At 48.5% G+C, this 26174-nt stretch overlaps 1 protein-coding gene across 4 annotated transcripts in view; it reads left to right on the top strand.

The window, feature by feature from the left end:
- Nucleotides 1-26174, top strand: part of LOC135234517 (probable phospholipid-transporting ATPase IIA) — a 61702-nt gene that overhangs the window by 22400 nt on the left and 13128 nt on the right. For all 4 annotated transcript variants that reach the window (XM_064299202.1, XM_064299203.1, XM_064299205.1 and 1 more), the window contains 13 exons: nt 672-814; nt 3645-3757; nt 5807-6016; nt 13179-13340; nt 17167-17259; nt 18936-19019; nt 20180-20350; nt 20744-20842; nt 22251-22340; nt 23566-23710; nt 24271-24335; nt 25126-25281; nt 26029-26093. In XM_064299202.1, coding sequence (XP_064155272.1) covers nt 672-814; nt 3645-3757; nt 5807-6016; nt 13179-13340; nt 17167-17259; nt 18936-19019; nt 20180-20350; nt 20744-20842; nt 22251-22340; nt 23566-23710; nt 24271-24335; nt 25126-25281; nt 26029-26093 — 1596 coding nt within the window. The remainder of the gene's footprint in view (nt 1-671; nt 815-3644; nt 3758-5806; nt 6017-13178; nt 13341-17166; nt 17260-18935; nt 19020-20179; nt 20351-20743; nt 20843-22250; nt 22341-23565; nt 23711-24270; nt 24336-25125; nt 25282-26028; nt 26094-26174) is intronic.

The raw sequence follows: 26174 nt of genomic DNA, 5'->3' as shown, positions 1-26174 counted from the left end.
TTTAAAGAAGGGAAAAGAAAATAAAGTGAAGTACAGTATTTGGAATATAGCCTAACTATTTCAGCCAGGTAGTGCCTGTTACCGCCAGCTTGTAAATGTCGCCTCCGCTATTAACACCATGGTTGTTATTATCATGCATAGCACTTTTATTATGGTATTCTCTGCATGAACTGGCATGTGTTTTTTTATTATTTGTTATAAATTGAGCAAACAATAAAATATACGCTATAACATAGAGGAATTACATTTTAAAAAAAAACGTTTTTTGTTAATATAAATAGAATGTTTATGACCAGGATGTCTCATAACATGCCTAAACGCAACAGATGTGCTATTTCTGTGATGCTTGGTATTACATGGAGTAATTACATTGATTAACATGCAAACACTTAAAGGTGTCACTTGGCCAATATCTGTGGCCATGGCCGCTCTAGTATTCAATAAATCGTATTGATTGTCAGTCATGTATGGCTTTTCTTTCAGCTCTTAGCATCACTGTGCTCTGGAGATTTTTATTAATGTTCAGAGGGTGCCAGTGAGCTCTGAAAAACAGAAATCGGCTAAATCCTTTCTTCCCCGTCCATTGAACATTTTTAGCGTGTTCTTTTAAAACAGTCAGTCCCCGCCCATATCCCGCCTCCTGACTCCGCCCCTCTGCCCTGTTTGCCCAGCTTGCGTGTGAACCTGGATATGGGAAAGATGGTGTTCAGCTGGATGATCCGGCGGGACTCCAAGATTCCCGGGACCGTGGTCCGGGCCAGCACCATTCCCGAGCAGCTGGGCCGGATCTCCTACCTCCTGACCGACAAGACGGGTGAGTCGGCCGGGTGACCCGGGGCCAACGCCGCTGGCAGAAACGCCAGGGCGTCACAGCTGTGTCTGTGAAGCTCTCCTCCAGTGTATCTTGTCCTTTCTCCCTCTACAAATTGTGTGGCCTGTTTGCCAAAAACCTAAAAACTATGAAGCAAGTTGCAGCGCTGTAATCAGTGCAAGCCAGGGTTGCCACCTGGCCAAAACCAGACAGATGTTCAGAAGTGCTGTTCTGTATTTTGTTTGACAGTTTTTTGTCATTTTGTGGCAAACGTTGTTTACAATACAATGACTTGGATTTTATAGAATATTTTAAAGACTTTCACATAGTGAAAGTATAGCTGTAATGTAATTTAGTTTGTGCAGACCTTGATTTACTGCTGAAGAGAAGCCAGGATGTTATTGGCTGAAATTACAGGTTGTTCTTATGAGGGGCACGGGCAGGTGCTCAGTGTTTGTTCAGCAGCTCGTTAGCACGTTAGCACGCGGGTGTGTGTACTGGACAGGTTTGGCTCCTACTCTGTGTTATTCCAAGCCTGTTGGCCTTTAGAGAGTTGGCAGTGGAGGTGGCGTGGAACTGCCTGTGACCCAACTCTTCCCACAATCCTTTTAGGCCTGCTGGAAACATCTCTGCCAGCTCTTGACGTGTCACATGTGCACAACTCCATTCCTGGAGTGTTTGGCTGGTTTTAGTTTCAACCAATTATTATGCTGTAATTTTCTGACCAGCTATATACACTGCAATGCTTGTTCACTCCTGCATTCAAATAAAGTAAAACATTTTCGCCAAGGATGCCTGAGTAATCTGCGGCTCATGACTGTATCAAAAAGTGGCAGATTAAATTAATCATAGGGTTAAATGAATAATTAATAGATGAATCTTCCATGAAGTCCTGAGACCGACCTGCCCTCATTCTGCACTCCTGGCCTAGAAGATGCCGTGTGCCAAATTAGCCAAGAATTCTTGAGATTTGAGATTCCGAGGTTCAGCGTTTTGCATTTTCTTTTCTTTTTGGTAACTGAAGGGCTGCTTTACTATCAGGGTTTGGGCAGCTTATTTTATCAAATCAAATCAGATTTTATTTATGTAGGGCATTTTACGAAGGATTTGTCTCCGTTCGATTCACTGTGGCCTAAAGCCCCACTGTGCAGTGCCTACAGTAGTGTGCAATGTCTGTGAGACTTTGGTCTTCCTTTCAGCTAACAGCCACTTTAGGCCTCGGTAAGATGGTGTGCACACTTCAGCCAATCGGAGACTGTAATTAATGTGCTTAAGTGCTGCAGTATGCCATAAACAAACACGCTTTGTGAGTTTGAGATCCCTGAGCTTGTGAAACTGTACGGTTGTGTTCTTTCTTGTTTTCTTGTATATACCAGCTGTTGTCAGAAACCAGATGATTTAGACTTTTGAAATGGTTCCTGGTGATGGAGTATGGCTGAGTATGGACCGTGAATTGGCCTTGGACAGTAAGAAATGAGAAACAGTACCTGTCGGGTGTCCTCAGCTAGTGCTGATTTGTGTTGCCGTGACGGGGGGGGAGTGGGGGTGGTCAGGCGGGTTTGCTGCAGTCCATCACCCAATGGGACGGGGGAAGGAGCTGAGCTGGCTGAGCTTTGGGCCAATGCGAGATGGGATAGCGTTGAAAATTTGTCAAGGTCAAGGGTTGATGTCCCCCCCCCCCAAGTCCCAGAACCCCACCCCCTCAATGGGCGTGGCACTCTCTTTGGACTTTTGGCTTTTGGCCACCACTCTCAGGGACAGGCGTAATGGAACTTTAAATCAAAAATCTCCTCTGGGCGTTTTCCCGCCGGTCGCGTATCGGAACACCGTCTGCGGTGGAAATTGCGCTTCGCTTAAAATTTACGACCCTGAACCCCTGAAACTTTAAGGGCCCTTTCCCTTGCAGGCCTTGGTTTTAGTCCAGGGGGATTCTGGGTTAATGTCGCTCTGGTGTCAGAGCTCAGTAAAGGTAGGGCTTTTCGGGAGATCTGGGAGACCAGGAAGCGCGTTCCGAAAAGCGTAGCTGAACTCTGCGCGTCCCCCCTCATTAAAATCCTATTAGCCCCTGAGCCGGCCTCGTACTTGCAGCCCTTCACCTGAGGGGTCTTCGTTGCCCTTTCGCTGCTTGCTTCTGCCTGTGAAAGCTCAGTTTGATGAGCTGCAGCTACCGTTTTCAGAAACGGTTCGTAATTCATTAACATGTATGCCAGATTAGGGGATTACTGATGGGAGGAGCACTTGGCTGTCAGGTGCCCGTAGATGCGCTTTTTACATTACATTCTCTTGGGGGAGTAACCTCTTGTATGGCAACCCGGTGACCTCAGCACACCAGCGGTGGCCTTGAAGTGAGGGCTGAGTCCTAATTGGCCAGTAACCTTAACTTCATGCATGTGTTCTTTAGTCTTTACTGCTACTGGCATAAAGCTGCTGACATAGAGCTTTGTTGACTCAAGATTCTAGCATTGTTTCTTTGCTTAACATTCATAGCTTAAATAGAGTCATACTGTGCATTTATAGAGCTGAATTTCTCGCTGAAGTTGTTCAGGTGTGCTATATCTGTAGTGGCTCATCCAGAGTTTGAACATGCAACCGCCAGCTATGAACCCAGGTGCCACGTGTGGTTTTTTCTTTAGTAAAAAATGTATTGTGGTATAATGGCAGGTGTATAGTATAATGGTTAAATGATTGGGCTTGCAGCTCAGTGGGTTGCAGGTTTGAATCCCAATTGGGGCATTGCCATTGCACCCTAGAGCAAGGCACTTGGAATTTCTCTGGCAGTGTTTGTAGATCTGTGTAAGAGTGATGTAACGTGGTTGTGTTTTGTGCATGGCAGGGACTCTCACGCAGAACGAGATGGTTTTCAGGCGTCTGCACCTGGGGACGGTGGCCTACGGAATGGACTCCATGGACGAAGTGCAGAGCCACGTCTTCAGCGCCTACACACAGGTAAGAAAGCCCACACACAGTTAAGACAGCCCACACACAGGTAAGAGAGCCTACACACAGGTAAGAGAGCCAACACACAGGTAAGGGAGCCTACACACAGGTAAGAGAGCCAACACACAGGTAAGGGAGCCTACAAAGAGGTAAGAGAGCTAACACACAGGTAAGAGAGCTAACACACAGGTAAGGGAGCCTCAACTCAGTAGGTTGCTACCCACCAAAGCCTTGACAACATCTATTTCCTGTTTGCAAACCTCACATCCACCCTGATCAGAGCAGCAGGGGCAGACAGCACTTGAGCTGCTGGCTAGACACAGGGACGGCCAAGAATCCTCTGAAATGCAATGCATTACAAAATACTAAGTACCTCCAAAATAAATGTACCAACAGTGTAAGTTATTATCAAAATGGTGATGTGTAGGTTGCTTTGCAAGTGGCACAGAGGTATAATTTATAGGATTGGTGTCAGCACTTGTAATCAAGCCCAGAGAGCAGGTGACACACACATTTTGGCATCAAGACGTGGTTAGCATACTGCAGTGCAGCACATCAGGTACGCTCTGGTACACTTCACACCAAAACGCATTTGTGTCACTAACAAGTGACTGAAGTGTAGTAAAGGCTTTCAGGCTTTCTGAATGCAGAAGGCAGTCTTATTATGTGAATATTATTATTTTCGCTCATAACATTATTTAAGCACAGTGGTTGAAAAATTGTTCAGAAATGCAAATGCGCATTTCAAATACATGCATTTGGAGTGGAGTACTGGCCGTTCCTGGCTGGACAGCAGTTCAGGCTGACCCTCGCAGGGGTAGGCAGCGGTCAGAGAAACCACTGCAGGCCTTGTTGCTGAAAGCAATCGGCTCCTAATTACCGTCCTGGGCAAAGGCCCTCTGCCTCGCGCCGACAGCTCCTGTCCCCCTGACACGGGGGGTTCAGCGGAGCAGGAAACGGGATTACCCAGCAGCCCCGGGTCTGACCCGGGCCCAGCTAATGACGCCACAATTAGCCCTGGAAGCGCTCCCTCTAAAAATAGCCTGAGCCCGGCGCGGTTTCCTGGCGCACATCTGTTAGCGTTTACGCGACTGCTGACCGCGGAGCGGCCCGGGGAGCGCGGAGCTAGCGGGTTTAGCTAGCGCCGGTTCAGCAGAGGCCTCGGCGTATTCTCCATACGCGGCCGAACGCGCCCTGGTGTCCGTCACGCGCCGAGCGCGTGGAAGCCCCTTCGAGGAGGTGGTCTCGGCACCGAGCACGCTCAGTTCAACCTGGAGATGGTCGGCATTGAGCAAATGGAATTTGCAATAAACTTATATTTATTCCAGCTTTATTTTCAGGGGCTGGTCGTTTGGTTGCCAAGCAACCCAATAAAGTTTTTGTGCCCGCCCCTCAGCACCGCGCCATCCTCTGAGGGTCTGTGTGCTAGCGTGAGGAGCTGGTGGTGAGGAGCTAGTGAAGCAGCTCCCCCATCTCCTGCCTGGGGCTAATGAGCTGTGTACAGCAGGCGCCCACACCGCCCACATTAGCTTACACAGCTGGAGAGGCCCCATTCACAGTCACATCTCCAACTGCTTCCCCCCCTCACAGGCCAATCAGCTTACAACTCTGAAGCGTCACACCAGCCAATTAAAGCCAATTCTGTATTCTGTTTTTATTGTCAATGTAAGCAGTTATTTCCTTTTTCCAAATTTTACTTTTCACATTTTGTCTTCACAGCCCCCCTCACACATTGTTCTCGTTCCTGTTTATTAATATCATGAAAATATAAATTCAGTAAAAATGGTGTTGATAAAAAGGAGTGCATGCTGAGTAGTACCACTGTTTTGAATTACAGTTCAGAGCTTTGAATTTGCTTTTGAGTTTGAATATCGCAATTTGAGTCTCTAAAGCTGTGTGTACGTACTGTACGTACTGTGGACCATGCCATGTTTTTCAAAGCTGTCTGTATTTATGAAGAATTTTATGCATGGGGCTGAGCGCATTTGTGACGTGTCTCTGAGGAAAGTCAGAGTGACATCCTTGATGACTCCGCCCCTGTCTCTGCGATATCTGCAGCCCGCCCACGACCTGCCCACCTCCCGGGCCCCGCCCACCACCAAGGTGAGGAAGACCATCAGCAGCCGCGTGCACGAGGCGGTGAAGGCCATCGCGCTGGTGCACAACGTCACGCCCGTCTACGAGTCCAACGGCGTGACCGACCAGGCCGAGGCCGAGCAGCACTACGAGGACGCCTGCCGCGTCTACCAGGCCGCCAGCCCCGACGAGGTACGGGCCCCGCCTCCGACCACGCCCATGCCCACTGCAGCCCCGTCCCGCCCCCGACCACGCCCACTGCCACCCAGCCCCGCCCCGCCAGGCCCTCTGCCACCCCGGCCCAACCACGCCCACTGCCACCCCTGCTCCATCCTACCACCCCGCTCTAACTCTGCCACGCCTCAACACTGCCCATCCCGCTCTGTGTGGCTCCGCCCCACTCTACCCTCCTCACATTAGTGAACTTTCCATCGGTGATGTCAGTAGCAGGCCCCACTGGCCTTGTGTTTTATGTATGTTTCACCAATTTTTGCACAGCTAAGTATTTACTTTTGAGAGGTTAAGGGTGTGGGCACTGGTAAATGCTGAATTACTGCCAACCCCCCCCCCCCCCCCTTTCCCAAATCATAGTTAATTTTAGCGAGTATAACATAACAGTAGATTACTGAGGATAACATTCAGTAAATCAATCTCTATCTTCTTTATTCGTTTTTTAAGGACTTTAAAGAAGGTGATATAAAGTACCAGAGTCATAAAATCAGTGTAGACCAGTTAATTACACTGAGTTTCTCCTCGAGAGATCAAAGACCCCACTCATACTCACATAGACACACAGTCACACTCCCTTACAATAACATTCCTCGTTGCCTGCTCTGTACCATCAGTTGTTTATCACTAGACATTACGCCCATTCCCGGCCCTGTGTGGATGTCTCACAGCTGAGGTTTTCAAAGGAAAGGAAAAGACAGAACGCGTGCTGTGAGCTTCGGGCAGGCTTTTACCGAGCGCTCGCTCGTACTGTTAGAGGTCATGGGATCGGTCTCCATTTCCCATGATTTAAAGTCACGGCCCGTCCATTTACAGAAGAAGAGAGATTGGCCATCATTATTCTTACATACGAGAAACACCTGTCACATATGTGCATTATCTTCAATCCTGGGAATTTTTAAGGTAAAGCTTGAAATTTGTTAGGTAAAGCACATAGTGTCCAGTTTAGAAAAGAAACAGATCCTCGATAGACAAAAACAGCATCACTCTCCCATTTGGTTATGCTACAGTGAGACTAAAATTGAAATTTTACAAATAGAAGTATTAGTCAGTTCATGTTGTGTCCAGTCATTGCACTGAGATTTTTTGGTGCTTACAGATTAAACCAAACCACCACACAGAGCACCTGAGACCCAAAGACCCTTCCGGAAAAACAGAGAGCAAGCCTGTTTCTGAAATGTTTGCTTAACTTGCGTATGACATATTGAGCCCTGTGATTTTATACAGCCTGACATTAGCTGCAGACATTATACGTTGCTTGCAAATAGCACATAGTTTTCTGTTTACCATTTTGCGTGCATGTCCAGCGCACTTGATTACTGTACGCAGGTTCTGGGGCTGCCAGACTGCTCATTGGGTTAGGGCACCGGGCTGGGTGCGTGGGCGACCCTGGGAGCGAATCCGGATGGTGCCGGTGCCGGCTGTGGCGGGTAGCTCCCTGGAGCTCTGCGTGAGCTTTGCTGTGGTGCCGGTGCCGGCTGTGGCTGGTGGCTCCCTGGAGCTCTGCGGGAGCTTTGCTGTGGTCGGCGGTGCGAAAAGCAGCAGCTGGCTGCACCTCGTGTTTCAGAGAACCGTGGATGACCCGATTCGGCAGGGTCGCTCGCAGCATGCACGCTGCTGTGGCTGCAGATAATTAAGACATGCCAAACATTGGGGTGGAAAATGGAAATGCTCTGCCCAATGTTGGGCGCCAAATTTATATTTAAATAAATAAATGATAAATAATTTCCTCCCCAGCATTCTTTGTTGGCGGGAGAGTCTTGACCCAACCTAGAAAAATAGAGAGAAGTTTAGCCAATTGTGTGGTACTATAGTAACATGCAATTGAGCAAACATTGATGTCTGGTAGATGCGTTTTTGCTTTACAGACAGGAACAGGAAGTTACGACTGTATTATTCCCATTTTAGCGGTTACCAGAGGGACCATCAGAGTAGCATTAACAGCAAAGAAAAACCGATCGGCAAAAAATCTGCGTTCCTGAGAGACGACCTCGTCAGCAGGTGCCAGGAGCGGAGAGGACTGCGGTTTTTTTTTTTGCGGCTCCCGCCTCTCCATCGCCTTTCGGAAGCCTCCGGAAGAAGCATCGAAAGCCCCTCTGGTGAACTCCGCGCCGCGCGTCCGTCCTTGATCTGCCTCAGGGGCCTTTCATCCCGGAAGGTGCCCGGGAGGGGGGGGGGGCGTCGCTTGATTAATGTCCCCCCCGGCTAAACTGCGGATTTCCTCGCTGCGCCCCATGTCCATTTGGTCCGCCCGGCCCGCTCTCATTAGACCTCTGTGTTTTCCCAAACGCGCCGATCCCTCGGCTGGAGTGGTTAGGTCCACTTAACCCAGTCGCTTTAAGAGGATGGGATGCAGATGTCTCGAATACATCATTTCCCAGGTCTCCTGGGGCGCAGGGCGACGGGGCATTCGCTGAGGCCGGGAGGGGGTTGGGAAAAAGTGATAATTTATGTGAAAAACAAAGAAGTTAAAGGTTGCAGCTGCTTTTCTAGCATCGGCCCCGCCCTCTAGTGGTGGTGTATAATAAAGGCGGAGTCGGTGAGAGAGGGACACGGCTGTTGTTTTTAGGGGCTGCTTCCTTCAGTCACTACCAAAAACGTGAATAGAATTCATCAGTGGTGTCCTGGGACCAGTGGGTACCCTGGTTTTCGTTCCAGCCAGCTACCCTGGCTTCACTTGCTAAAATGCTGCACACGATAGCGCTGGTTCACCACTGTATCGGACCACAGAAAAACGGTTAAAACAAAGATACGCGAGCAACCTGCATCTGCAGCCCATTACATCAAAAATGCGAGACCAAGAGATGACTGAGCTATTAAGTAATGGAGAACAGAAGCTGGCACAAAATCCAGCAACAGATTGGCCGTCATTATGCATTCTCGGTTTTTATGAACAAACAGTTCAGCAGTTTTAAGAAAATACATTGTAGGAGGATTTTGTGCATCATCTTCCAAAAATCAAGCTGTGTGTTTAAGTTAGATATGGATTAATGCAGACAGGTCTCTGTTGAAGATGCTGTGATGTCTTAGACCTAGATGAACTGCAGGGATGTTAGGGTTAATCACCACTGTTGAGTGCTGTACAGCTGTGTGAGCTCTGTGCCCTTGACAGAAGCAGGGCTCCACGCTAACATTTTTTCCATGAAGCGCACTTGCTCCCTCGCTGAAAACTGCGTCCCGATCCGTAGACGTGCTCCTCGGTCACTTCTCCAGCTAGCGCACCTCATCTTTCAGCAGCGCTGCGGGGCCCTGTGGACGTAATGGCTATAACACACCGTGGGCCCGGGCTGTAAAGGGGCTTTATCTAAACGAGGTGTATCAGTCACCGCGGGGGTCTGCTGTGAAAGAGCGCAGGCCCCTCCTCCGAGCGCGCTCCTTCATCCGGACCGCCGGATACGGCCCGCAGCCCGCCGTCTGTTCGGTTAGGGAGGACTTCACAGGAAGTCTGTGTATGACAGGGACTGTGCGTGTGAGCGCGAGCGGATCGCAGAGCCAGAGACAGTGGGGCGTCCGGCCGCTCTGAGAGGGGCGTGTCTGGAGGCGGAGACTCTAGGGTCCAGGTTGCTTCTCTGTGGGGGTTGGGGGGAAGGAGGGGGGTGGCGGGGGGGTTGGCTGGTCATCGGTGCAAACGATGGCCCGATCTGTGGCACGCCGTGGTGTTTGAGGAAACCGTGGGGGCGCGGCTTCTGTGTTTACGGATACTGTCCGTATCGAGTAGCCGAGCCTGCCTTGCCGTGAGGCTGCCTGCTCTCTGTGGCACGGCTGATTGAAACATCCGGATTTCTGTTTACTTTTTCTACAAAAATTACTGGGAACTATTCCTCCTGGAAAAAAAAAACATTTTTTGAAATGAGAACCACCATGATCTTTCAACCGTCAATAAAACAAAGATCAAAGTTCCACACAGACGCAACATAACCAATGTTACAACATAATAAATCAGGGATAACAAATAATAATCAGCTCGGGTAGGAACTCGTGTCTATATGTGCGTCGTGTAACGTGGGCGAGGGTAGCATTATGCCTTCCCGGGTTCGAATGCGTTTCAGTTCCACCAGTTCAGGGAATGAATTTCACTGAATCTACGTGTTGAAAAACGCTCGTATTGTTCTGTGAAGTTTCTTCAGTGAATGAACTGAATATGAGCTCAGTTCCTGAACTGACTGGAGAGAGACGGGATCGACCCCCAACCCTGGCGGCGCTGAGCGCTGGCGGGGCGACACGCTGCCCTGATGAGATCAGAACCCTGTGACCGCAGCCTCGTTAATTACTCCTGCCGCACGGGGGGGGCGGGGGGAGGGGGTAGTCTTACATCAGGTCAAGCGTGGCGGGACGGGGTCCCCCCCCTACTCCTGCCAGCGCGTGCTGACGTCATCGTGTGGTGCCCCACGTCAGCAGAGACCCGGACACGCGAGGGACGGGCCCGAGCGCACCCCAGCCCCGGCCGGGGGCTGCCTGGGGGGCCAGCTGCACGCGGGGTCAGAGGTCGGAGCCGTAAGCCAAACGGAGCGTTGTTATTGGCCCAACGGGCTGCCACCCTGACACTCGAGTCGCTGAGCCTCATGGCACGGTCCAGGCGGAGTGGGGCCGGTATTCTGAAAACACCCCCCCTCCTCCTGAGGGGGCATGAGGGAGTGCTGTTTCTGATCTCCAGGCTAACCCCTGGTCTGGAAGTTATTGTGCAATAACGCGCGCCTCCCACAGACGCCCCCCTCAGCGCTGCATTAATGGAGGTCATCTGCTTCGCTTTATCTTCAAAAACGGCCCTGTTTGTGTTTTCTGATTCCCCTATTCAAAACAGTGGGGTTTCCTTCTCTAGGTCAAAAATGACAGCTTCCTTTCTAGTTTGTCTTAATTACAGACTTTGGGGCAGAGTAATCTGGCCCAGATATAATTGATATTGTCACATATTTACATACTTACGTTTGCGCTTAGTCGCGTTTCAGTAGAATATTTACGTTACTCGTTTTCGTTTAGGTTTCCATCCGAGCCGCTGTTTCAGAGAGGAATGAGAAAAAAGTACGAGAGGCCGGCAAGGCAATCGAATGTTTATCCCTCTTATTTATAAAAACTTCATCTACCTTTTTTGGAACTCTGACCCCACACCCCGTAGATAGCGGACAGCAGAGAAGCGGAGCGCTGTTTGAGCCGCGCAGGAGCAGCTGAACTTCGTGACCCCTCCCTGCCCAACGGGCCGAGGGCCAGTGACGGCAGCAGCGCTGAAACCGAAGACCCACAGCCCTCTTTATGAATTATGAACTCCATATATGTTTTCAAAGCATCTGAGGCCCGGCAAAAAAGCGTGACCAAAAGACGGCCCCCCCCCGGCTTGATTTACGCCCTCCCGCGACGCCCCGGAGACGCGCGATTGGCCGGCCGCTGCCCCCCCTCCCGCTGTCGGGCGAGGCATCCTTCCTCTTGCTGTGATTGCGCTGTCAGCTTCTTGTGCGGCGCGGGCGGGCTCGCTCCCGGCCCCCGCGGGACCCCGGCTCAGAGACAAACGATCGGCCCCGCCGCTACCCACAATCCCTCTGGATTCATAACGGTGCGGTGGCCCTTTGCCCCAAAAAGGTTTATTTTTTTCCTCCTTTACCGAAGATGCCGCTTTTTTGATTTGTTCCGTTTGGTGATGAGAAATGCTCAGGTTTTTGTTTGATAGTTGTTTATTTTTTGAAAGTCCAATGGCATTTTGTGCTCTTCTTTCTGTGATTAACCTCTGTCGTATTCAGACATGTTGTCGTTGAGAGTGGTTTTCTTTTCATTTGTTTTGTTTGTTTATTTAGGCTTTATTTACCCCGGGAGGTCTTACTGCCATCGACATGTCTTTCAGAGGAGCCCAGCCACAGCCAAACAAACATTAGCAGACAGAATATTAAAACAGTACAAATAAACATTGTTAAAACTCGCAGTATTAAAAGAAGAAAAATTGACAATACATAAGCATTATGTAAAGCAGGTTCTAGTTTCAGTTTTTAAACAATGGTTTAGGGATTTAAAATTACTAAGAGGAATAAACGCTGTAATTTGGCGATTAGTGGCAGATGGTTTCAGCTCCAAGGGGCGTTATAAATTAGTGCCATTTTCCCCAACTCTGAATCGTGTTGAGATGCATTACAAAGTCATTGCTCATTAGACCAAAGGTTATAGTTTGATGTGGACCTGTTGAAAAATCTGCAGAGGTAGACTGAAGGCTTACCAATAAGGGCTTTATAAATGAAAATGTGCCGGTGTGTCCGTCTGCAATGGCTCAGGGACTGAAGACCAGTTGACTCTTAAAGGTTAGAGCGGTGGGTAAGATGTTTCACATGACAGATGAAACAGATTTCACTGTGAAAGAGGGTATCCCGTCTAAAATTTTTGATGATGCATGCATATACAGAACATCACCATAATCAGTTAGCAATGGAAAAAAGTGGCTACAACCAGCGTCCTTCTTGCTACCTTAAACCAGTTTAGACCTGTGTAAGTGCTACCAATAGAAAAAGCATTCTGCGTGTTTCACATCTGTCAACGATATTTCATTTCCATTTAATAATTGGCCCAGAAAACTCACTTTTCCATCATAATGTATCAACTTAACGGGTGCCATATTGAAACAATTAGTAAATATATGTCTGTTCACTCAGCAAATGGAGGCTTGTTTGGTCTTTCCTCTTGTTTGGTCAAGACGTAGGTCCTGACCATTTGTTGAACACGCTGGACTCATTAAACTGGCCTTTCTATCAAAATAAGACATTTATGAGTCAGTAAATCAGTCAGTCTGTTTTATTCCATATAGTAAAATTGCTATTAAAAAACAAAACAAAACACACAAAAGTAAGAACAAATAAAACGTTTGTAAGTGTGATGCTGTGTACAAACTGGAGGTTGGAAATGCCTTGCACTTAAAACTTAAAACTTCAATTTGTTGCACATATATCTTCTTAGGTTTTCTCAGTTGAAGTTTTTTGGGTTCATTCAGATGAACCTATATATTTTCACCTGAGAAAAACGACAAAATATGTGCAACAAAATTAAATAAAAATTTTAGGTTTATCCAGTGAAACATTTTCTTCAGTGTACATCTGCACAGACTGGAAATACTTGCATGAGTGCTTTGCTGATCCTGCTTGCCCTGTGTCTGTAGGTGTCGCTGGTGCAGTGGACTGAGAGCGTCGGGCTGACCCTGGTGGGCCGGGATCAGTCCTCCATGCAGCTGAGGACCCCTAGTGGACAGATTCTGAACTTCACCATCTTGCAGATTTTCCCCTTCACCTACGAGAGCAAGCGCATGGGGATCATTGTGAGGGTAAGGCCTGGAAGCTGGGTGTGTATTTTACAGCAAAGCAGGCAGTTAGAGGTATTTGTCCCAAAGGAATTATAAGCAGGTATATACAGGTATATCACAGGCTGCAGGATCTCACCGGGCAGGTAAATGTAACCTCCTCTGGCCTCAGACGGTCCTCTGGCCTAAAGGTCCGTCCTCCAGTTCCTTACAGATGTTTTGAGTAAGAAACTGGGGTATCGCTGACTATCGCTACAATATGCACTTTCTATAACTAAAAGGTTACACGAAGGCTCAGTGTTGTGTACTGTACGTTGGGAGTACTTGGAAGTTTAGCAAATACATTAAAAACACTGCTGGATTGCTCAGAAAATATGCTGATTCGGCAGATCAACAAACTAAAGATGTTTTTTTCTTTTGAACTTAGAAAGCTATCCACTAACCATTTAGATGAGAAATTTTTAGTCGTTCAAGGATAGACAGTGATTAACTTTAAAAGGACCTGTCTGATTGAAAAGTTTTCACAGGCTGTCTGACGTTCTTGCAATTAAGTGGCGTTGATCGTTTTGAAAGGCCCCAGACCCAAAACTTGGGCTGCCATTTGCTTAAGTACGGTGTCCCTGTCTTCAATAGCATGTGCTACGTTTAAATATCACAATGAGAAAGCCAGAGTGCAAAGCTGGCTTGCGGCAGTTCTGAGAGCGCACCGCTACTGCTCATGCAGGCACAGCAGTAAGGCTAATCTGCAGAGTTCCCCCTCCCGGCTCCCCCGCTACATTTAACCACACACAGCGCCTCTGCTCACTGCTGAAACAACCGCAGGGGACGCTCTGGCTCTCGTACTCAGCGAAGGTTTTCAAACTCTTGCGTTCTCCACCCTATCTGAATTGTTTCATTTTTCGATTTGAAATGTTTTCTCGCTGCAGGCCTCGGTTATTGTGCGTCGCTTCGGATAAAAGCTTCTGCCGAATAAACGTAACATAACGGACAATCGGAGTACCCCCGCTGTTGCGGAGCGATGTACCGTGTTAGCGTACCTGAGAGAATCCGTGTTAGCGTACCGCCGCGTGTTCATCACCAGTCAGCATTGTGCTGCTCCCTATGGGCCAGACCCTCACTTGATGAGTTAAGTGCTTTTTACCCACTCACAGCCACGCTGGACCTCTGAGATACACACATTGTCATTTGAGCTGCCCATTCGCTTAACTCCGAAGTGGGTGGTCCCCGCGGAGTTACACTGAATATAATTAAATTAGGCTTTTCCAACCCACGCAGATGGAAACTCTGAATTTGACCGGGGTTCCCATTCTGCTGCTGGTTCTCTTTTAAAGACCCATTATTAAGTGCTACAAGGCATGGGTGACTTAAATAGTAATATGTATATGCAGTGCTGTGAATAAGTATTTGCCCCCTTCCTGACTTCCTCTAATATTGCTTATTTGTCTTACTGCATGGTTTCAGATCTTTAGACAAAATGTAATATTAGACAAAGGGAAACTGAATAAACACAAAACAAATTTTTAACATTTTTAATAAAAGAGGTATCAAACACCCATATGACCCATTCATCTTTTTAAAAAATTATCTTTATGGTAAGTGCTTTGTTTTGCATTCCTGCACTAAAAGTGCTGTATAAGTAATGGTTGATTGATTGATTGATTGATTGATTGGCATTAGGTTGGCATTGGCGACATAGCTCAGGAGGTAAGACCGATTGTCTGGCGGTCGGAGGGTTGCCGGTTCAAACCCCGCCCTGGGCGTGTCGAAGTGTCCTTGAGCAAGACACCTAACCCCTAACTGCTCTGGCGAATGAGAGGCATCAATTGTAAAGCGCTTTGGATAAAAGCACTATATAAATGCAGTCCATTTACCATTCATATTAAGTTAGAGTTGATGTTCAAGTAACCGTAAAACCAAAAATTGCCATAAAATCGAATTGTTCAAATCAGTTATGTCAGTATTGCATGTCAACCCATTGTTGTCCAAGCCAGATTCTGGCCCATATATTATTTTAATTTAATTAAGAACATCAATTTATTAAATGACCATTGGAAATTGTTTTTCTCTGGTTATATAAACATGGCCGCCTTAGAATTGTTGTTTTATCATTTTTGAACAGCTGTTTCAGTTTTTCAGACTTCAAAGAACTTAGAAAATGATGTGGCCATTTAAGATGATCTTGGCTGGCTTCTTTAGCTGGCTTATCTCCGGCATGACAGTTCATAAATTATGCTTCTGTCGGAATTGTTAGCTCATCTCTCCTGTTGCTGTTTTTAATGATGATTGAAGGTTGTACCGGTGGAAGTTGCTTTTGGACTCACCACAAACTACATTATGAATGTTTTTTTAATATACGTGGAATTGCTTGCTGGAAGAGATTTCCATATTCACAAATTAAATCTATTTACTGAATTTTGTAGCCTAATTCTGAATGCTTGAAATGGTGACATTGGTAATACGTATGACCCAGCACTTGATTAAAAATAATCTAAGGTAAATATATTTTTGACTAACAGATTGCGGGGTAAACATATTTAGTTATTAATTTTGTAAAATGCTTCTGTGAAGTGTATTGCATTTCAACAGTTAAATTATGTTTGCTGACGTAGCAGTCTTTTTAGCTCATGCTGTATTTTTGAATGTAGCTTACTATTTCTTCCCTTGAGTACCCGGGCACTACAGATGCTAGAAAAGGTCATCCGTAATATGTTTCCCCTCCTGAGAGTCCGTATGTTTTGGAGCAGATAATTGCCGACCACGTCCAATTTACCGGACAGTTTGATATTATCTGAGAACGGGCTAGCCCCGCTCTGAACTCCGCGTGAAGGAAATGGCTAACCCCGAGTGTTCAGATGCCAAAATGTTTTCATTGGCTGGTCCTGGTTAGAATCGCTCAACCTCAGGAAGCGCGAGTTAGCGCACGGGTTCCCCGAGGAAAATCCTTTCAAACACTCTTTACGGTCCCCATCGGATTCCACAAACAAGCGTTCATTTCTGTGCACAAGCCAAAAAAGAAAAAAACACAAAAGAAAATCAAGTGCGTATTTCCCGCCGACAACTGAAAATAGGTCATCCTTGAACGCGCGATTCAGAGAGCTTTGAGTTCACTTTGAGGTATGTTATGTGCAGTAAGGACAGCAATTAACCCTGACTGGTTTGCAGTGAAAGTGGCTTTTCTTTCCTCCCTTGCTGAGACATTGCGGCCCTTCCCAGCAATTTCCTGTGATTGACTGCCTTTCAGCAGCACAAATATTTATAAACATTCGATTAGCATAAACGCAGGAGCGAGGAGTCGCTTTCACCGTGTACACAGAAAAAGAGGCTTTGGATAGAAGGTGTTTTATCAGTTACCGCTGGGCCAGCTGTTTATATTTCAAGCAAGTCAGCTTTTCCAAGTGCATGTCAAATGTAAGATAGTGCAAACAAAACATGTAAGATGAAAATGGTGTGGTGGTAATAATTATGAATTAGGATTATAATATTTATTTTTGTAGACCTGAGTATTTATATTTGTCAGAGATTGCTTTGTGACTTTTGTAATGGGTACATTTTAACCCTTGTTAAATGTTTTAAACTTGTCAAAACCAACATTATAAGAAACAAAATGCACGCAGCATTAATATTTTATGGCACTTGTAGATATAACTTATTATGTCTTGCGTATATTTTTAAAGTAACCTTCGATGTGCTTTTGGTGAAAAGCTGATGTTTTTGGAGCCTCTTTCACACGATTTGTCCACTATGCTAAATGTGTCCATACGCATGGGGGGTAGTAGTCCATATAAAGTCAAAGTCTGTGAAAGTCCTTTTGTCCCGTTTTTCTAACAACATCATGACCTTTTTTTCCCAGGACGAGTCCACTGGAGAAATCACTTTCTACATGAAGGGCGCAGACGTGGTCATGGCTGGCATAGTGCAGTACAACGATTGGCTGGAGGAGGAGGTAACGCCCCTTTTATGGACCAGTAATCCTACAGTCATACAATATATATGGCTTTTTTTTCCCCCCTTTAACAAAAATGGTCTGTGTTTTGATGGCACACAAAGGGAATTAATCATTCTTATCATTAAATATGCAATCAGGGTATTTCCTGTCTAAAAATAGGGCTTCGGTAGTGACTGTGTGATGACGACTGCGGTCAGTCTGGCTTCACTGCCATCGTCAACATAATGTGTCATCTCCCTGTATTTTGATACATTTGAATGTAAAGTGGTTCGGATGTTTATGTATTTGTCTTTGTACAATGAAATAGCTTACTTAAACTATAGTAGAAAATAAATTACTGGTTCAGTGTCATTTTTGTCATCAAACAATTCTAGTGTTGCATGACATAGCTTGTAATGACAAATAATTTCTGTCTCTCTTAACCCAACAACACCCTATTACAGAATATCTGTATTTCCATCAGGTTTTAGGTCATCGTAAAAAAATCTGTGCTTATTGCATTATGAATCGGACACATCCTGTATTGACCCCAGTTTTCTTTAAATGAGTAATTTTAGCTCTGAAATTTATGTAGATAACACAATTGAGATATGCATGACCTGGCAGTGCACTATAGCGTCACTATTTTGGTTGTATTTCAGTTTGATGCTCTTTCCACCCCTGTGGGTTCTTAGTGAATCATGGATCATTTTTGTTCTCGGATGGTTTAAGTGGTGTAAAACCATTGCAGACCTTTTATGGATTGCCCCCTCTTTTCTGTGTAACAGAATGACAGGGTCCTCATGGGCTTTATAAATCTGAAGAAAAATTAGCTTTGCAACCTACAAAAATGCCAAGTTGCTCACACGCATCAGTCGACTCGTTAGCAAGGTAGCTATCGTTGAATTCGGTCAAAATGCCAAAATCAATACTGTCCAATGTGTGTACTTTATTTGGATTTCAGAAATATAAATGAGGTCCTGCAAAAGATTATACTGTTGTAAAAGCAATAGTTCCATTTTTTAGGCAATTATTAGTTAGCCAGCCAGTATAAGGAGTTAGTAAGGAGAGTCCAAGGGAGGATTTGAACTTGTGCCTGTCCGTTGTCCAAAGGTCCCACAAGCAAAGGCACTACCCAGTGACCCAATAGTGAAGTAGCTGCCAGGGCTGCAAACCATCAAAAGTAGCCTTTAATTATGGTTGGGAGTATAGAGTGTCAGGACACATTGCATTGGTTCCTCCTAGCAATACACCAGGCTAAGAGTTATTGTCAGTGTGAGATATGCCTGTCCCTCAATACCCTGTTCTGCTATGTGGCCTGTTGTGTGTAAAATAATCTCTGACTCTTCTATAGCACTGTGTGTGACCTGTAGGGCATAAAATAGTGTCCCTCCTGTAATACTATGTATGGCCTGTAGGGTGTTAAAAAATCACTGCCTGTGACCTGTAGGGTGCAAAATAGTCACTGGCCCTCCTGTACTACTTTGGGTGCTTTATAGGGTGTAGAATAGTTAGTGGCCTTTGGGTGTACATTAACCGAGTGCACACTCTTCAACTGTGGTTCTCCTTGTGTGACAGAAGGGGGCAGTGCAGTAACCTCAAGAGGCGCAATTATTTATTGAAAAATCGGGTGGGGCAGGGTTGTGGAAAAGACTATTCTATTGTATTTTGACTGCATTTTGAAACTCTTTCAGTGTGGGAACATGGCCAGGGAGGGCCTGAGGGTTTTGGTGGTCTCCAAGAAGTCCCTAACCGAAGAGCAGTACCAGGACTTTGAGGTGAGGTCCGCCTGCAACCGGAAAGAGATGCTACCTCCCCCCCACACACACACACACAGTCTAGCCTGTCACTGTCGCATGGTTGTCTAGCCGTCTGGTGCACGAGCCAGCCAGTAAAGCACAGAGACGGTTACTTTAGAGAGGGATGCAAATCACGCCCAACCCAGCAGCGAAACGTAAGCCTTCGGTATCCCTCCCCCCTGCCCCCCCCCCTTGGCCCCCCCTCGGCTGTTGGAGCTGACTGGGAATAAGCCGGCCCGCCCCGCGAGCAATCACAGCAGCCGACGGGCCAGCGCACCCAACGAACAGCCAAGAGTATCGAGTAGCGGCGGAGACGGCGAGACGCGGAGACGGCGGAGGGCTGCGGCGGGTCGCTAAGCGCCGCGGCGGGGCTTGGCAGCGGGCAAGGGATGCCGTTTTCCGCGGCTCCCCGGGGCGGCGGGCAGCCCCCGCCCCCCCCCCCCCCGCTGCAACCCCTCGGCAGCTGGCGAAGGAAGCACATAATCGCGCGATGGGGTGGGATGAGTGAGTCATGGGGGTGAGTCACCGGCGTGCCTGCCCGGGTGACTCACCCAGACCGTTTTGGCTTTATCTCACTTTTAGCTTTTGGGCCCGAGCCTGCTGGGGGGAGGGAGGCCGTGACTCGGTGCCAGCTGACCTCCGCAGTCCTGCCGCGGGACCCCCACTGCATCCCCCACCCCCATGGTTTTCCCCCATTTAAAATAGTGTGCCTGCTTAGTGTATAAAATATGTCCCTGCTGCTAGTTATCCCCCCTGATGTGGAGCGCACTATATCTATGTCCCAGCTGCTCCTAAATAAAGCTTGCAGATGTTGGGAGTCTCTCCAGTGTAAGCGATATGGCGGAGGAGAGCTCCCTTTGGTTCCGGGCCAGCGTCTACCACGTCGACAGGGTCGGGCCGTGCTCATGTGGAAATCGCAGTCAATTCACAGTCAATTCGTAGCAAATGCTCTGTGACGAGCCGCGCTCTGGTTCTTATATTATGAATCATTATATAACTGCAGCTGCCTTCGGCACGGAATGGCTGCCAGCTGCTGCCGGAGCAACGTTCCTGTTTCATCAGACGTCTGCGCCGGTCTTATTCGGGCTTGTGTCGGGTCAGCCCCGGTAAAGAGTCCTGTTCTGGTTCTGGCCCGACAGGCCCGCTACGTCCAAGCCAAGCTGAGCGTCCACGACCGGTCCCTGAAGGTGGCCACGGTGATCGAGAGCCTGGAGATGGAGATGGAGCTGCTGTGTCTGACCGGGGTGGAGGATCAGCTGCAGGCCGACGTGAGGCCCACCCTGGAGATCCTGCGCAACGCTGGCATCAAGGTCTGACACCCTACCCCCCCACCCCCCCACGCCACCCCCCTCCCCGTTCGGCTAATTTTCATTCAACTCAGGAGTCTTTATCGCAGCGTTTTGCTGGGGAAAAGGTTTACCATGATAAATAAAAGATAAAATAACAAGAAAAACTTGTTGGGAAACTTCTACACATCCATTGACTTTTAATTGATAATATCTGTGGACTATAAATAAAGTAGGCCTTCAGTTTGCCACTATAGTGGTTTGCTCACAACCTATGATCTTTTTTTACTCTCTGTCTCTGCTTCTTCCCCCTTCGGCCCCCTGTCCCTTTCTGATTGCCCCCTTCCACGTCTCTGTCTCTCTGTCTCGACCTTTGACCCCGTGGTGTGACGCTCGCCGCTGCTCTCGTTCCCCAAGGTGTGGATGCTGACGGGAGACAAGCTGGAGACGGCCACCTGCACGGCCAAGAACGCCCACCTGGTCACCCGCAACCAGGACATCCACGTCTTCAAACCCGTGAGTGCAGAGCGAGGCCCCTCCCCTTCCTCTCCCCTTCCCCGACCTTCCCGCCACCGCCGGAGTCGGCTGATCATCCCAGATCAGGAGCTTGCCGGGACAGCATCCCAACCGTCAAACTACAGGAACGTACTAGATTCAGACGTTAGCCTAGCCTAGCTGCTACGGGCCTGATCACAGCTGCTTTTAACAGCAACAACTCCTTCTTCCCCCCCAGTGGGAGTAATTGATGACTAAATAAAATGCAGATATGGGAAGTGAAATCGCCGGGGAAGGTTCTGTCACGACTCTACGTGATTCTGAGATAGATCTGGTTCATTTCCCGTTTAAAATCATCTGTAGCTCTTTGGAACGTGCTCTGTGGTGGGAATGCAAGGCCTTGGCTGGCCTATAAATCACCTTCCACAGGCGTGAGCGCTTCCTGAGTTCCTAAACATTCCAGGTAGCGCTTTAAACCAGAAGAGGGTCAGTAGAGCGGGACCCCAGGGGAGGGGGGGGGAGCTTCCTAATCTTTTTCGCAGGCCCCTACCCTCTCGCTGGCTTTGATACGGTCGTTGCCCCCGCTTCCCTTCCGCACATCTCCCACAGCGACAGGGGAATCTGCCACGGAAGGTTCCGGAATGCTTGAGCCAGAGCAGCAGTTTTCGGGGGAAGGTCGAAAGAAGGGCTGGCGCGCCGTGGAAACGGGCGTTGCCCCGGGAACGCCACCCGGGTCGGCTCCCTCGGCCGGTCAGAAGCCACCGTCCCGCCCCCTGAAATGAAACGACCTTGCAACATTATCGCACGGGGGCGGGAGACCAGCACGGCGACGGGTTCGAGTCCGAGATACGTCGTCATCCAACTATGACCCGGGAGTCCGCGCGGTCGGGCTCGTCCCACGGTCGTCATGCAGGTTTTCTCACGTTGCCGATAGCCCGCGCGGTGCACACAGGCTATCGGCCGTTGTCAGTGAGAGACACACCTGTCCTCTGACCTGCCCTCGATCTCTCCTGTAGTACCGAGTGCCTACTGTTCAGCACCAACATTACCGAGTAAGCAAATACACTGTTAAATGGAGGAAAAACTGTAGATTCCAAACTAGGGAGAAAAAGAAAGGTGTGTTACAGAAGGAAATGAAAGAAAGAAAATTCCGGACGGTCAGCCGAAGTCCACGTGACCACTAGACTGAGGGCTTGCTTTCAGAGGACACGTTCTCAGTTAGTGTTGCTCTTTGCCGCTGTCTTCACTGTTTCCACCTGATGGCTTTAGTCTCTGTGAGATAAGCGCTAATGAAATAACGACCTTCGGCGAGGGCGCTGCTAACCGTTATCAGGCTGGGGGGAGGCGTGACAGTTGAGGTTCTGCCGCGCTGCGGGGGGCCCGTGCACGTTCCTGCTGACCACAGCCCTGATTACTCTGATCCGCCCAGGTGACCACGCGCGGCGAAGCACACCTGGAGCTCAACGCCTTCAGGAGGAAGCATGACTGCGCCTTGGTGATATCGGGCGACTCTCTGGAGGTAAGTCCCCGCCCACAGACACACACACACACACAAGCTACTCCCAGCGTTCATCCAGGGAGCCCCCTGCAGTGGCTATCGAGTGGTTAGCAGTTAGCCGTTAGCCACAGCCGCCGCTTTCTTCATCGTAATTTTCATTTGATAAAAATGCAGGCCACAGCCTGACAGTTAGTGGTATCATGCACACTGGGCCTTGGAATACCCACAATCCTCTGCTTGCCTTGGTTTTGTGTAATGTTTCTGCTTAAATGTGGCCAGGGTGAAGGTATTTCGCAAAAGGGCATTAAGGAGAGCCAGAAATCTGACTGGAGGAAAGCCTGAGTTGCGTCAGAAGTTAGCACGTTAACTCGATGATCTTGCTTTGTGAAATACTCCCCTGCTCATTCCTACAACTGGTAAAGATGGAAGTTGACCATTATATTCACGTATAGAGGGTTCAGGGTTCAGATTTAATGCTAATTAACTGCAGTTGGATTTGCAAATCAGTATTTCTGTTACTGTTGTTTGCGGGAGGATTGCTGTCTTTTGAAAGCCATTTAGATCAGTGTCGTTTGATGTATTGCACTTCAAAATGAGTCATGCCATCCTAAAATTTGATTTGGGCTCCTGCCGTGGGCAAACAAAAATTGTCATCACAGGTTTAATTAACAGGAAGGAAAATACATATATCGATATTAATGAAGCCTGTCAAAGAAAATCAAGTTTGTTTCTGTGGGACAGAAGAACACAAACAACGTTACTGTGTGGTGCAGACAAATCAATATTTCAGCTCAATTTGAAACACTAACTAATGCATGTTCAGCGGCCATAACATGGATGTTTTGAAGGCCGGAAGCCTACCCATGAGTGCCATAGGAATAATTCATAAATAAAAGAATTCTTAAATTCATAAATTCATAAAAAGTAAAGCTAAAATAAAAGCTGAAACTGTCAATAATCTCAAAAAATATTATCCCATTGATAACACACTCTCAAACGTAAGCTGATAAACATCTTTCCTTAACTTTGGCTTACAAATAAATGCAAAATGTGTTACCTTTTCAGTTAGTTCTTTAGTTCTGAGGTAAGTTTGGTGATTACTGAACAGGCCAATCACATCTGTGATGGGAGAAAGGCCCTTGCTGCTGTTTGTGAGTTGAAGTTAAGGTGTTGTGGGGGTGCGGGTGAGCGTTCAGGGCACGCGTGGCTGAACGGTGCCCTCTGCGGACTGGCGCTGTGCCCGCAGGTGTGTCTGAAGTTCTACGAGTACGAGTTCATGGAGCTGGCGTGCCAGTGCCCGGCGGTGGTGTGCTGCCGCTGCGCGCCCACGCAGAAGGCCCAGATCGTCCGGCTGCTGCAGGAACGCACCGGAAAACTCACCTGCGCCGTCGGTGAGCCCTCCCTCCCTCCCTCCCCCCCCCTCACCATTCCCTTTCCTCCTCCGTTTCTCAATCCCTCCCTCCCTCTCTCGTCATTCCCTTTCTTCCTCCCTCCCTCGTGCTCCTCGTCATTCCCTTTCTTCCTCCATCCCTGAATCCCTCCCTCCCTCCCTCCCTCCATCCCTCGTGCTCTGCATCGTTCCCTTTCTTCCTTCGTCCCTGAATCCCGGGCCTTCCCCAGTCCCAGTTCAAACACGAGTGCAGATCAAATACAAGTCACGTTCACATTCAATGTTCAGTTAACATAAATGCTGCATGTCAGTGTGAGGTAAACTTTTGGTCACTTTTCGTTTTAGTTGGCGTAATTTCCGTGTCGTATTAATACTTTGTGACTGGAAGTCTCACAGTTAGAAAATGTCATGCGTCTTTGAAGCATGCGTAGTGACATTCGGTTGAGCCTTTCGTACGGCTTTCCCAGAATGCACCGCGTGACTTGAGCAGCGGAGTGCCAGGCTCGTTACCGAGTGTCAGAGAAATGTGCGGGGCGCTGAGCAGCTGCTCTTTTCTCACAGGGGACGGAGGAAATGATGTGAGCATGATCCAGGAAGCGGACTGCGGCGTGGGAGTGGAAGGAAAAGTGAGCGCTCGCCTTATCTCTCCGGCGCGCGTCTGTTTCCTGCCGAGCCCGGGCCATCTGCCAGGGGCTCCGCTCGTCCGCTGCCGCCCTTTCACACACACCTTCACTTTCTACATTTCGCATCTTTTTTATTTCTCCCCCACCCCTTCGTCTCCTGGGGTTTTTGGAATTACATTGTTGTCCAGATCAGACGGCTAATGCTATGTGAATATTGGAACTGTCACACAGACCCGCACGCCAGCTTCCAGGTTGTAGCATTAGGGTTTTCCATGCATTTCTCCATTTCCCCTGTTTTCCTTGGCGGTATGAACCCTTTAAGGTATAAAATCACAGCATGTAATTAGAATGTTCTTAACTGAACATTCTAAGGCTGATGTAACAGTCACTTCTGATAAGTGAAAGCAATGGAGTTCTAGAACACTGACTTAGAATAAAACAATAAATAAAAAAAGCATTACAAAAAACCTCTTCTTCATGGGGTTAATGCATGGGCCCAGGGCTGAACGGCCGGAGACCTCTAGAGTAGGCCCCGTGTCCCTGCAGGTTTCAACAGGGCGGTGAAACAGAAGTGGCAGAGCGGGACATCACCGTATTTTTGGAATGTAGTGACTGGGCCTTTGAGCTTTCTGGCAGCTAGGCTAAGCTAGAGCAGCTCTGCGTCTAAAACCCCCCCTGCTCATTTTACGGCCCTCTCCGTTAGTAAAAGAAACTTAAGAACTTGTGTGTTTTTTTAATGGTCTCAGAGTAAAAAGGTCTTGAAACACTTATATTTCTGTATCTTTCCTCTCAGGAAGGGAAGCAGGCCTCTCTGGCTGCCGATTTCTCCGTGACCCAGTTCAAGCACCTGGGGAGGCTGCTCATGGTGCACGGGAGGAACAGCTACAAGCGCTCGGCGGCGCTCAGCCAGTTTGTCATCCACAGGAGCCTGTGCATCAGCACCATGCAGGTACGCCGGGCGGGGCGGGGCGGGGCGCGGCGCGGCCGGCGGACGGAGACGTGAGTCAGAGCGCGGCGGGGCCCCGCTGGCGCGAGCGGCCGGCCGGCGGCTGAGTCACCGGGCCCGGAGCCGGGCCTCCCCGCCTCGCTCTCGCTCTCGCTCTCGCTCTCGCTCCTGCCCGTCAAAGCCCCGCTCGCCGCCCGCCAGACCGCCGTGATTCACTCGCTAATCGCCCCACTTACACGTGAAGAGCATCCAGCTGAACCACAGAGCGCTTTGAGCGAAGCCTGAAACGGCAGGCCGCACTTAACCCTTTCCTGCCCGCTCCCCCTTCGCCCGCCGCAGTGTCTAGTGGGCCTGGGGCCAGTAACAGAACGGAGCCACTGAAAGCGATATCCTCACAGTTAAGCTCTGCTTCTGGCCCTTGAAGGAAGAAGGAGGCCGTTTAAAGCCTGTGCTGATACAGAGAGAAGCGAAGGCATTTCCTCCACACATCTGTATCGCATTGTGTCCATGGCAGGCTGGATGGCCCTGCATTCAGTCGTGTTACTCATTTGTTACGGCAGTAAACAAAAACGCATTTTTTGCATTTTTACGATGCGCTTGTAACACTGGCAGTCAGACAGTTCTTTCTGCATGGGGCTGTGATGGCACTCCAGAGATTTCACTAACAGGCCTAAATTAATTGGGTAATGGCTTGAGTGAAAGCCAGGGGATGCAGAAGCGTTGTCAGCGTCTGCTCTGTCTTCCCTCCAGGCCGTGTTCTCCTCCGTCTTCTACTTCGCCTCTGTGCCGCTCTACCAAGGCTTCCTCATTATCGGGTGAGTGACATCGCCAGCCAAGCCTACGCCTGTCTGCTGTGAACCTGTGTCTGTTACGAACCTGTGTCTGCTATGACCCTG

Source organism: Anguilla rostrata, chromosome 11 (assembly GCF_018555375.3).
Source record: "Anguilla rostrata isolate EN2019 chromosome 11, ASM1855537v3, whole genome shotgun sequence".
NCBI classification, from domain to species: Eukaryota; Metazoa; Chordata; class Actinopteri; order Anguilliformes; family Anguillidae; genus Anguilla; species Anguilla rostrata.
The sequence above is the reverse complement of the archived record's forward strand: the minus strand, read 5'-3'. Positions and strand labels throughout refer to the sequence as shown.